At 46.1% G+C, this 13,419-nt stretch overlaps 1 protein-coding gene across 1 annotated transcript in view; it reads right to left on the bottom strand.

Annotated features, from left to right (window-relative positions):
• LOC144593578 (annexin A10-like) overlaps positions 1–11,635 on the bottom strand; it is a 70,694-nt gene extending 59,059 nt beyond the window's left edge. The window contains exons 1-2 of the mRNA XM_078399389.1: positions 11,554–11,635; positions 5,458–5,552 (exon numbers count right to left, since the gene is read on the bottom strand). Of these exons, the coding sequence (XP_078255515.1) occupies positions 5,458–5,552; positions 11,554–11,635 (177 nt within the window). The remainder of the gene's footprint in view (positions 1–5,457; positions 5,553–11,553) is intronic.
• Between the last annotated feature and the right edge of the window lie 1,784 nt (positions 11,636–13,419).

The following is a 13,419-nucleotide window of genomic DNA, read 5'->3' as shown; positions in this document are numbered from 1 at the left end:
ACCACGAGTTATATTGGTGAAAGATGTCAGATGCACGAAGATGAATTGAGCCAGTGACCCTGTTGAACCAAAGTTCACCCAGAGATATACACTGGTGTGATTTAACCCTGGGGGAAATCCCTTTCATTTGTGAATTACAGCAAGGAAGGCCTCTCATGGCTCCAATCTCTCAGCCTCAGTGTCGCCTCTTAAAAATAAAGGACCAACTGGGTTAAAATGAATTTGCAAAGTTGAGAATAATCAGTTCATTTGTCTGTGTAAGAGATATCAAAGAAACATGAAGTCACTCTGAAAGGAAATTGATTCTTCAAGCCATTTTTGGTACTGGCACTGGGCCCAAGAGAATGTCAATTCATCATGAAAAGAAGAGTTAATTAATTTGACCCATGCAATGGCAAAGGGCAAGCTTGGCTGATAAAAAGACAAAAATAAAAGTTTAGCATGCCATCATTTCGAATATGGAATTGTCTAAAGTGGATGAATGTTGCTATGTTGTGTCATTGTTAAATATTTCAGTATCAGTTATTTAGAGGAATTTATACATAATAAATGACTAGTTAGACACATTCAATTGATGAACAGACAGTTTGTTACAACCAAAGACTGTGGTTCCTGCCTCAGGTAACTTTTAAAGGTGAAATAGCTGCTATAATAGCTGATAATAATAGACATAATAATTACCCTCATTTATCATTTTCCATAAATTATAAGAACAAAGTGGATGTATTTGGCTACCACACATTGGCATATCCTTTGTGAAGTCAATTCTACAAAAAGACCAACATACTTAACAAAGTATTAACACTGCCGTATACAACTTCAGCACAAAACATTTTCTCAATTGTAATAAATTCAAAACTTGTGATATTTTTACATTAATGTTCCCTTATCAAAGAAAGAAGGATTTGAAACCATTAATGCAGACAATACATTGATAATATGGAACCAGCCAATGCATTCTTGAAATAATTAACAAAGAATTTTACTTAATAGAATCTCTATCTGATGATAAGTGGTGCTGCAAATGTATTCACAAAGTCTTTAATGTCTTACTGACGTAACGTCTAACATATATTAAAAAGGGGGGGAAGAAGTGGGTGGCATGATGGCACAGCGGTAGAGTTGCTGCCTTCCAGTGCTTTCAGTGCCAGAGACGAGGGTTCGATCCTGACTACATGTGCTGTCTGTACGGAGTTTGTACGTTCTCTCCGTGGGTTTTCTCCGAGATCTTCAGTTTCCTCGCACACTCCAAAGACGTACAGGTTTGTAGGTTAATCAGCTTGATATGAATGTAAATTGTCCCTAGCGTGTGTCGGACAGTGTTAACGTGCGGGGATCGCTGGTCGGTGTGGACTCGATGGGCCGAAGGGCCTGTTTCCGCGCTGTGTCTCTAAACTCTAAACTCCAAGTGGACCGAGGCTGAGAAAAGAATCAGGCGGGATAGGGATTGACGGTGCAGAGAAAAAGAACGATGAAAAGGAAAAGATGGCAGGAATGCAAGAAAGGGGAAAGGAGGAAGGGTAGTATGTGAGAGAGAGAAGGCGATACATTATATGTGCTGGAGACGCTGAGGCTTAATTTTCTCACTAAGTTTTGGAACAGTACCGATCTGCAGCAGAATAATCGGCTGTAAACATGTATTTATTGGTCTTCAGCTCAACCAGTCTTCTGCTAACATCTCAGCAAAATGCAGAAGGGATGAATGGATGCAGATACGACTGTATTAAATGTGACACAGAGACTCTGGGTGAACAGAATGCATTTTCCCCAAAGGTTTCTCCATCAAAGTTAGAGTAAACGATTAGGAGCATCTCCATGGAAATCTGCCCCATGAAATATGAGTGGTACAATTCAACTTTTGGTGATGGGGCTGTTTAACCTTCGTTCCACTTTCTCCTGAATGATCTTCGATACAAGATAATCAGTGGGCGAGTTCATTTCATCGGCTTTGGACAGGAGTCAGTATCAGATTATGTTAACAAGACCACATCCTACAGCTTGTCTGATCAATGCAGTGTGCTATAATTAGGCCTTGAGATACATTTTGCAGTTTACACTACTACTCTGAGGGGCAGTGTCCGCTTTCAGTTTGCTGCTCTCCAGAGAACATACATCCCCGTGCACGACTCCATGGGTTTCACGTTGTTGCTGCTTTGCATTATTTAACTATATTGCTCATTGGTTTCAGAAGGCAAGGCACGATAGTCATTCTCGCCACAAGAAAATTAATCTGAGACAGAATGGCCTTTGACCTGTAACTTACAGCATTGTTTGACTTACAAGGTGTGGGCTTTCACAAACAGTTGACTGTTTGACGCAGATTGAAATTAACCTTGTTGTGTCTGAATGACTCAAGATTTGCTGCTACTGTGCTAACTTGTACTCTTGACATTAGATTCTGACTCACTCTTCAATCTGTGTCCTGTTTGTAACTTTGACTGAAAAGTGTACCCATAACTAGAAGAGATAGGTGGTGGTAAGGCTCTGAATTAGTCACAAAAACTGCCGATTAAGGCTCACGCACCTCATCATTCATTACCAATTTATTGCATCTTATTTTCTTCAGGTTTCTAGTAATCAGAGCTTGCATCCTTTGCAATCACTGTACCACACATATTACAAGCCATCAGTTCAAGATATACGCAGGAAGAAACTGCAGATTCTGGTTTGAACCTAAGATGGACACAGAATGCTTGAGTAACTCAGCAGGACAGGCAGCGTCTCTGAATTGAAGGAATGGGTGACGTTTCGGGTCATCTGAAGTTTGTAGAAGGTTCCCGCTAAGTTGCTCCAGCATTTTGTGTCTATCTTCTGTTCAAGATATGCCATATTTAAATATTTAATCAACTTCATTGCTGGGCCCATGGCCTTAAAAAAATTCTACGCCTTTGATTTGGCATTAAAACGATGAAGTGGGTCTCCATAGTTCAACCCATCGAGAGTGAGAACTTCAATTACAAGATTCATATTGGCAGTCCTCCTCGAGAACTGCCACACTGCTGGTTTCAGCAGAACATTCTCTGTTGATATATTGCAAGTTCCTGAAGTTCTCTAGCTGCTGTGATTTTTGCAGCCTGATCTTAAATATACAATTATTTGATGCTGCTTGCAAGCCACAGATGAGGTGCCAGATGGCTGGAGGACAGCAAATGTGCTCGATTTATTCAAGAGTCAAGTATTGCAAATACAGGCTAGTGAGTCCAGCATCAGTGGTAGTGAAGTTATTGGAAAAATAATTCTCTACGTGAAAGACAAGGATTGATCGAAGATTGTCAGCATGGTTTTGTTGTGAGGATATGGTATCCAACCAATTTGATCACATTTGATCAAGAGGCAGCAAATGGTATTCACGAGGGCAATGGTATATGTAGTCCCTGTCGACTTCAGTAAGATGGTCCTATTTGGGAGACTGATCCAACAAGCCAAAGATTATGGAACTCGAGGCAAAGTGGGAGAGTCTAAGACTGGAGACCACAGCCTCAGAATAAAAGGGTTTACCTTTAGAAAGGAGATGAGGAGGAATTTCTTCAGTCGGAGGGTGGTGAATCTGTGGAATTCGTTGCCACGGGCGGATGAGGAGGCCAAGTCAGTGCATATTTTTATGGCGGAGATTGATAGATTCTTGATTAGAAAGGCAGGAGAGTGGGGTTGAGAAGGAAAGATAGATCAGTCCATCATTGAATGCGCAATGAGGATTGTGGTTAGAGGTATGCAGTGTGGTAAAGGGCCTGGTATTGATCAAGGTAATGGGAACACCAGCACCTGTAGCTTCCTCTTCACATCGAAACACCCGGAATGTTGGCCTTCAGCCAATGGAATGTTGGCCTTCATAACAAGAGGAGTTGAGTAGAGGAGCAAAGAGGTCCTTCTGCAGTTGTACAGGGCCCTAGTGAGACCACACCTGGAGTACTGTGTGCAGCTCTGTCTGCAAATTTGAGGAAGGATATTCTTGCTATTGAGGGCGTGCAGCGTAGGTTTACTAGGTTAATTCCCGGAATGGCGGGACTGTCATATGTTGAAAGACTGGAGCGACTAGGCTTGTTTACACTGGAATTTAGAAGGATGAGAGGGGATCTTATCGAAACGTATAAGATTATTAAGGGGTTGGACACGTTAGAGGCAGGAAACATGTTCCCAATGTTGGGGGAGTCCAGAACAAGGAGCCACAGTTTAAGAATAAGGGGTAGGCCATTTAGAACTGAGATGAGGAAAAACTTTTTCAGTCAGAGAGTTGTGAATCTGTGGAATTCTCTGCCTCAAAAGGCAGTGGAGGCCAATTCTCTGATGCATTCACGAGAGAGCTGGATAGAGCTCTCACGGATAGCGGAGTCAGGGGGTATGGGGAGAAGGCAGGAACGGGGTACTGATTGAGAATGATCAGCCATGATCACATTGAATGGTGGTGCTGGCTCGAAGGGCCGAATGGCCTCCTCCTGCACCTATTGTCTATTGGAACAACTTGGCCAGAAAGGCTGCAGTGGTTCAAAAAATCCGCTCAATTTTCATGGGCAAATACAGATAGGTAATAAATGCGGGCCTTGTTAGCAATGCTGTAAATAAAAACAATAAACAAAGGTTATCTGGGCCTTTGTGTTTTTCACATCCACAGGGCTGCTGTATTGAAACTGGCTGCTATCCTTGCTCATCCGTGTCAGAGCATAAAAGGTAATTATTAGTTGCCAAGCATTGTGAAGATCTGATGACGCTTCACGATAAAGCTTTGGGAAGTTATTGTTTATTTTAAGTTGAGTTATGAGGTGCATTTTCACATCTCCTCCCTCCATAGTGTGGAGTTGCCTGTTCGTTTTATTGTGAAGATATAATTTAATTGACGATGATTTCCCTTGTGGAAACGTGGTTGAATCCATGTTGCAGATTTTGTAACATCCGCAAGTGTTCCAAGCACGGTCTCTTAAAGAAAACACCCCAAAAGGCTTTGAAGACATGTGTCTTTAGCACACCTTGAACTCAATAAGAATGTGGCTCAAACTAGCCCAGAGAAGGCCAAAAGCATAAAATGCCAATTTCCAGCCCTTGTGTTTTCCCAGAGAATTCGCTTGGGCAGGAAGGGATTGAGATAGAACCTGAATTTCCCTAAACCACTGCCACCGACACAGCCATTGTTGGTGAAAACTAGGAGAAGGGTGATCACTGGAGACCATTTGCTGGTACTTTTGAAGTATCCCTGAACACTCTTTAGCCTTAACTAACCTCCTCACTCCTCTTTCGCATTTCGCTCTCATTTTAAATTGGCAGCGAGAAGACTCAGAAGCTTAATATCAGAAAGAAAAATTAATAGATCTCAGAAATTCCCTACTATGTTACTTTTCTGCCATGACAATGAAAAGAATGTGATATCCTGCCGTAATCCAACATGAGAACTTGAGTTCATCGCCGGTTGAATTAGGAGCATTCAAAACATACTGAATAGTGGAGAAGAATTGTCGGACGTCATACCTTTCCATACATTGCATTGTAGGTCTGACCAATAATCATCCTCTGTTCATTCGAGCACTGGGTCAACACATCAATAAGATCGTCTTTATTACATTCTAAAAAAAAAGAAACAATGGATAAAACATGGAGACACTGGAATTTAGAAGGATGAGAGGGGATCTTATTGAAACATATAAGATTATTGAGGGATTGGACACGCTAGAGGCAGGAAACATGTTCCCGACGTTGGGGGAATCCAGAACCAGGAGCCACAGTTTAAGAATAAGGGGCAGGCCATTTAGAACGGAGATGAGGAAAAGAAATGTCACCCAGAGAGTTGTGAATCTGTGGAATTCTCTGCCTCAGAAGGCAGTGGAGGCCAATTCTCTGAATGCTTTCAAGAGAGAGTTAGATAGAGCTCTTAATGATAGCGGAGTCAAGCGATATGGGGAGAAGGTCAGAACGGGGTACTGATTGTGGATGATCAGCCATGATCACAGTGAATGGCGGTGCTGGCACGAAGGGCCGAATGGCCTACTCCTGCACCTATTGTCTATTGTCTATTGAGACGCAATCAACTGCAGATCCTGGAATCTTGAGCAAAGCACAAAGTGCTGGAGGAACTCAACGTGCCAGGCAGCATTTGTGGGGGGAATGGACGGACGATGTTTTGGGTCAGAACATTAAAGAATAAAACATGCTTGTTGTGACTAATACAAGATGCAATCAATCTAATCAATCCATAACACTTTCACCAAATACGAGACTTGATTCTTGCAGATGTGAAATATTCGCTGGTTGTCATAACAATATTGATAGGAATCAAATTAAAACAATTAAAAGTGAACATAAAAAGAAAGAAGTCTACTCAAGGTAATGTGAACCTATCTGTCACAAATGCACGAGTGAATTAATTCCTTTGAAATAAAGTTGGCTATCAGCTTGATAAAGAAGAGGAAACAAATTGAAAAAGGACAGATGGAAGAGAACAATGGGTTTCTGAATGAGGGACATAGAATCCCTCAAATAAGCACCAAACTACAATCGATGATGATGATGATGATGATGATGATGATGATGATGATGATGATGATGATGATGATGATGATGATGATGATGATGATGATGATGACGATGACGATGATGATTATTATTATTATTATTGGACTTCAATTGTTTGTTTTTTGTGTGTACGTATGTGTGCGTGTGTATATATGAATATGTATATGTATGTGTGTGTGTGTGTACTTGTGAGTGTGTGTAATGCACACTGAACTTTTTTTCCTCGTGTTTATTATATTGTTTACAGAGTACTATGTTTACATATTCTGTTGTGCTGCAGCAAGTAAGAATTTCATTGTTCTATCTGGGACATCTATATACTACTAAAACTCTGCGGTCCAACATTCCGTATGTATGTGTGTATGTGTGTATATACGGAAGATTCCGAAGAATTTCTGTCCATAACTTACAAACCCTGCTCCTCCCAGACGGTACACCAAAGCGCTACGATTTTTGTACCGCCATATTCACCATTAACATGGGCAACTATTGTAAGTACTTTCGTTCAAATTGAAGCTACCTTTTTAAAGCTAGAGAGATATTAAAGTTTAAATTTTCATTTCTAACACTTTTCTTGAAGGGGCCAAACCCTACTCCTCCCAGACGGTACACCAAAGCGCTACGATTTTTGTACCGCCGTATTCACCATTAACATGGGCAACTATTGTAAGTACTTTCGTTCAAATTGAAGCTACCTTTTTAAAGCTAGAGAGATATTAAAGTTTAAATTTTTCATTTCTAACCCTTTTCTTGAAGGGGCTTCAGCGCGTGATGTCACAATGGCACCCGTGCACCAATGAGAGATCAGCTCGCGATGGACAAGCGGCTGCTATTGGGTGTTTACTACTTTAAATTTACATAATTTTTTTTCTGACTTTTTTTTCAAGGTCTTCAGCTTGTGACGTCACAATGCTTGTGTGAGATGGTTGCAACATTGTTGCGAAAAGCAACTGCCAGTTTTTTAAAGTTGTGCGAGTCACTTAACATACACAGATCAGCATGGGGCCCCTATTCCCTCCCTCCCCCCCTTCCCCCCTCAACCCCTTCCTCCCCACTCCTTCCCACCTCCACCCCCCCTCCCTCCCCCCCCTTCCCCCCTCCCCTCCCCCCTCCCTCCCCCTCCACCCTCCACACCTCCCTCCCCCTTCCCTCCCTCCCCTCCTCCCGGTTACAATGGAAACCCTACGAGGACGGGCCCAACGGGGAAAGAGGGGTACTGGGAAAAGGGGAGGTCCCCCTCCCTCCCCTTCCCCCTCCCCTCCCCCCCTACCCCTCTCCCTCCCCCCCTCACCCCCCTCCCCCCCTCCCTCCCCCTCTCCCTCCCCCCTCCCCCCCTTCCCCCTCCCCTCCCCCCTCCCTCCCCCTCCCCTCCCTCCACACCTCCCTCCTCCCTCCCTCCCCCTTCCCTCCCTCCCCTCCTCCCGGTTACAATGGAAACCCTACGAGGACGGGCCCAACGGGGAAAGAGGGGTACTGGGAAAAGGGGAGGTCCCCCTCACTCCCCCCTTCCCCATCCCATCCCCCCTCCCTCCCCTCTCCCGCCCCCTTCCCCCCCTCCCCTTCCCCCCTCCCTCCCCTCCTCCCTCCACACCTCCCTCCTCCCTCCCTCCCCTTCCCTCCCTCCCATCCTCCCAATGCTTGTGTGAGATGGTTGCAACATTGTTTCGAAAAGCAACTGATAGAAGCACTAAGTAGCCGCGAATGTTTCAAAACCAGCACTTAACCGCGAATGTTTTTTAAAAAAGCACTTAACCGCGAATGTTTCAAAACAAGCAATTAAAAAGCACTTTTTTTTTTAAAGTATTTTTTTTTATTCCAAGAGAATGGGGGGGTCTGAAAATGGGGACTGGGTAGGGGGACAACAGGGGTCGTTGCGGTGGGGGCTTGGTGGTGGGGGAAAAAGGGGTACTGGGAAAAGGGGAGGTCCCACTTCCCCCTCAACCTCTTCCTCCCCCCTCCTTCCCACCTCCATCCCCACTCTCTCCCCCCTCAATCCCAACCTCCATCACCACTCAGCCCCTAACTCACCCCTCCCTCCTTCCCTCCCTCCTTCCCTCCATCCGACCCTCCCCCACTCCCTCCACCCTTCCACCCCTCTCCCCCTCCTTCCACCCTCCCTCCCCCCCTCCCGGTTACAATGGAAACCCTACGGGGACGGGCCCAACGGGGAAAGAGGGGTACTGGGAAAAGGGGAGGTCCCCTCCCTCCCCCCCTCCCTCCCCCCTTCCCCCTCCCCTCCCCCCTCCCCTCTCCCTCCCCTCCCCCCTCCCCTCTCCCTCCCCCTCCCCCTCCCTCCCCCTCCCTCCCCCTCCCCCCTACCCCCTCCCTCCCCTCCCCCCCTCCCTCCCCTCCCCTCCTCCCTCCACACCTCCCTCCACACCTCCCTCCTCCCTCCCTCCCCCCCTCCCGGTTACAATGGAAACCCTACGGGGACGGGCCCAACGGGGAAAGAGGAGTACTGGGAAAAGGGGAGGTCCCCCTCCCTCCCCCCTTCCCCCTCCCCTCCCCCATCCCCTCTCCCTCCCCCTCCCTCCCCCTCCCCCCTACCCCCCTCCCTCCCCTCCCCCCTCCCTCCCCTCCCCTCCTCCCTCCACACCTCCCTCCTCCCTCCCTCCCCCTACCCGCCCTCCCCTCCTCACGGTTACAATGGAAACCCTACGAGGACGGGCCCAACGGGGAAAGAGGGGTACTGGGAAAAGGGGAGGTCCCCCTCCCTCCCTCCCCCCTACCCACCTCCCTCCCCTCTCCCTCCCCCCCTTCCCTCCTCCCTTCCCTCCTCCCTTCCCCCCCTCCCCTCCCCCCTCCCATCCCCCCCTCTCCCCCTCCCTCCCCCCTATCCCCCTCCCTCCCCTCTCCCTCCCCCCACCCCCCCTCCCCTCCCCCCCTCCCTCCCCTCCTCCCTCCCCCTTCCCTCCCCCAACCCTCCCCCTTTCCTCCCCTCCCGGTTACAATGGAAACCCTACGAGGACGGGCCCAACGGGCCCACTCGGTCTAGTATGGCAATAAAACTCTCTTGACTCTTGAATTCACCTGGTGTGATTTCTGCCAAGCTGATGTGTCTCGGTACTTTTGGGTCTGAGTGGGGTCCATGCAAGGAAGATGGACAGTAATGATTAAGGGAAAGGCAACTCGTTCTTGCCTCCATCTGCAGGATCTACAAAGTAGCTAAAGGGCCTGTCCCACTCAGGTGATTTTTTTGGCGACTGCTGGTGACTGTTAAAGTTGTAGCAGATCGCTGAACTTTTCTTTTACCCGACGACAATGACCACGACAATGACCACGACAATGCCGATCGAGTCAGGTCGAGATTACAGCGTCTTCTGAAACATCGCGAAAATTCCCACGCTGTCAATGCTTCTCCAGCGTCCTGGTTTTCGCTGAAATCACTGACAAGTCGGTAAGTGCTGCTTAACCCATTAAATTGGTTAAATGGGTTACTTAAAAACCAAGCTTCACTGTAACAAGGAATAAACTGGATTTACTTCCAGTTTACTAATAGCTGTATTAAAAAAAAATTTTTTTTTAATTGGTTAAGTGGATTTTTGTGAAAAGTGTGTGGGCATTCTTTGAAAATGTAAGGGAGATGCATATCTGGTTTCTGGGTTGCATATCTGGGTTTGGAGCTCACTTTAAATGTAATGGCTGAGGCCAAAAACAACGTGGAAATTGCCACACTGTCAATGCTTCTCCAGCTTCCTAATTTTCGCTGAAATCACTGACAAGTCGGTAAGTACTTGAGAGTTTTGAATCTTATTGAAACATATAAGATAATTAGGGGATTGGACACATTAGAGGCAGGAAACATGTTCCCGATGTTGGGGGAGTCCAGAACAAGGAGCCACAGTTTGAGAATAAGGGGTAGGCCATTTAGAACGGAGATGAGGAAGAACTTTTTCAGTCAGAGAGTGGTGAAGGTGTGGAATTCTCTGCCTCAGAAGGCAGTGGAGGCCAGTTCGTTGGATGCTTTCAAGAGAGAGCTGGATAGAGCTCTTAAGGATAGCGGAGTGAGGGGGTATGGGGAGAAGGCAGGAATGGGGTACTGATTGAGAGTGATCAGCCATGATCGCATTGAATGGCGGTGCTGGCTCGAAGGGCTGAATGGCCTACTCCTGCACCTATTGTCTATTGTCTATTGTCTATAATACCTTGTATGGGTTACTTAAAAACCAAGCTTCACTGTAACAAGGAATGAACTGGATTTACTTCCAGTTTACTAATAACTGTATTTTTAAAAAAAATTAAAAATTGGTTAAGTGGATTTTTGTGAAAAGTGTGCTGGCATTCTTTGAAAATGTACAGGAGATGCATATCTGGTTTCTGGGTTGCATATCTGGGTTGGGAGCCCACTTTAAATGTAATGGCTGAGGCCAAAAAAATCGCGGAAATTCCCACGCTCACCTGACCGTCAAACTGTCACCTCCAATCTACCTGTCAAATGTCCTGACGGTTAATAAATTGGTTAAACACAAGTATTTTATGGTATTTTGAAATGACTTTACTTAATTTAATATTATGTGCTTCTAAATGCATCTAAGAGAACCTAGCAAACCTGGGGACAGCATGCGACAGCGCCCGCAATAAGCAACGATACCTGGCGACAAGCCAGCTGTCGCCGAGAAATTTCAAACCGTTTGATTTCTCAGCGACGCGCTGAGATCCACTACGATCTTTGGAAGACTCCTCACGATCATGCCCGCGACACCCGGCGAACTGTCGGCGACAACCTAGTCGCCGGCAGTCGCCTTAAAATCGCCCAAATGAGACAGGCCCTTAAGATTCTCAGAAGGAGAGCTTGATTCACTGTCCGTCAATGGTGAGCAGGAGTCTGGATTTTGACTGGATGGAACAGGCGAGTGCACATCTCTATCTGCAAATAGCCACTCCATTATTTGCAGACAAGCTCCCTGATCTGACCTGATCAACCACATGGATCAACAGAGAGGTACAGAGAGGTTCAATCAATCCAGTGACTCAGTTTCAAACCTAATTTCCAATGCTGCATTTGTAGAGTTGGCATTCCGACAGAGAGCATTTATAATGCTGCACCACACATACCTTTGCAAGCCGGACATTCTGTGGGAATATTAAGTACCACTTCATAGTAAACATGTGCTTTCATGAAATGAATTATGGACATTATTGCACAGTTCACAAACAATGTAATCATTATACAACTAACGTGTACTGAGCTAAAAGCAATTTCCTTATTGTGCAATCAGCATAGCTATTACAAGAACACAACGTACAAATCTGGATAATTAGACACAAAATGCTGGAGTAACTTTGCGGGCACAGGAAGCATCTACGGATAGAAGGAATGGGTGACGTTTCAGGTCGAGACCCTTCTTCATACAAATTACTAACTTAGTCTTTTCCAATTAGAGGGATGTTACCATCGTGAAGTTATTTCACATTTAAAATATAACTAGACCAAGTGGACCCATTGGGCCCAAACCTCTCCTGCATTGGTGCAACACCCTCTCCTCCCTCCCCCTTCCCTCCCCTCTCCCCCCTCCCTCCCCTCTCCCCCTCCCTCCTCCCCATCCCTCCCCCTCCCCTTCCACCCCCCTCCCTCCCTCCTCCCCCTCCCTCCCCCCCTCATCCCCTCCCTCCCTTCCCCATCCTCCTCCTCCCCCTCCCTCCCCCCTCCTCCCTCCCCCCTCCCCCCTCTCCCTTTCCCCTCCCCCTCCCCCCTACTCCATCCCCTCAACCCTCCTTATCCTCACTCCTCCCCCATCCCTCCATCCCTGGGAGATAGATTTAAACGTTAAAATGTGAATAACTTAAAAAATATAACACCAATTTTAATAAAACTACTTGCATTACCATTAAAGCGATGACGGTGAGTAAGGTGGGCCTAAAATTGTCACACTATCGTGTACCGTTTTGGCTGTAGTTCGATCACAAACAAACAAGAGTTTTAGTATATAGATGTTATATTCGCGTGGTTGTCGCACGTTTATTACAGTCAATAGACAATAGACAATAGGTGTAGGAGGAGGCCATTCGGCCCTTCGAGCCAGCACCGCCATTCAATGTGATCATGGCTGATCATTCTCAATCAGTACCCCGTTCCTGCCTTCTCCCCATACCCCCTGACTCTGCTATCCTTAAGAGCTCTATCTAGCTCTCTCTTGAATGCATTCAGAGAATTGGCCTCCACTGCCTTCTGAGGCAGAGAATTCCACAGATTCCCAACTCTCTGACTGAAAAAGTTTTTCCTCATCTCAGTTCTAAATGGCCTACCCCTTATTCTTAAACTGTGGCCCCTTGTTCTGGACTCCCCCAACATTGGGAACATGTTTCCTGCCTCTAACGTGTCCAACGCCTTAATAATCTTATACGTTTCGAGAAGATCTCTGTCCAGTCATTCTGTCCAGTCACGTGTTCATCAACACCAAGGAATTGTAAAACTAAACAAGTGCTAAACAATTTTCGGCGCAGTGGCGCAGCGGGTAGAGCAGAGGCCCGGGTTCGGTCATGAACTAGGGTGCAGCCTGTGTGCAGTTTGCACCGCCTCCTTGTGGCAATGTGAGCTTCTTTCCAGGTGCACCTGCTTCCTCCCGCATTGCAAAGATGTGCACGTTTGTAGGTTAATTGGCCTCTGTAAATTGCCCCGAGCATGTAGGGAGTGGACGAGAAAGTGGGAAGACAAAGAACGAGTGTAAACTTTGATCGGCATGGACTTGGTGGGCCAATTTCACCGTGTTTTTCTTCTGTTTTCCTATTATATTTCTTTTAGCCTATAAATAGTTCATTGAAAATGATAGCCTGTAATAAGAATGTTGATTTGAGGTACGAGATAAATGAACAGGCACTGAAACATCAAATGTAAATTATAATTTTCCACGCTGGTATGAAATGTGAAATCAATGTTCGCAGCAATTTGTATCTATTTCAAAAGTAATGACTTACATGGAA

This window comes from Rhinoraja longicauda, chromosome 1, assembly GCF_053455715.1.
Source record: "Rhinoraja longicauda isolate Sanriku21f chromosome 1, sRhiLon1.1, whole genome shotgun sequence".
Taxonomy (NCBI): domain Eukaryota; kingdom Metazoa; phylum Chordata; class Chondrichthyes; order Rajiformes; family Arhynchobatidae; genus Rhinoraja; species Rhinoraja longicauda.
The sequence above is the reverse complement of the archived record's forward strand: the minus strand, read 5'-3'. Positions and strand labels throughout refer to the sequence as shown.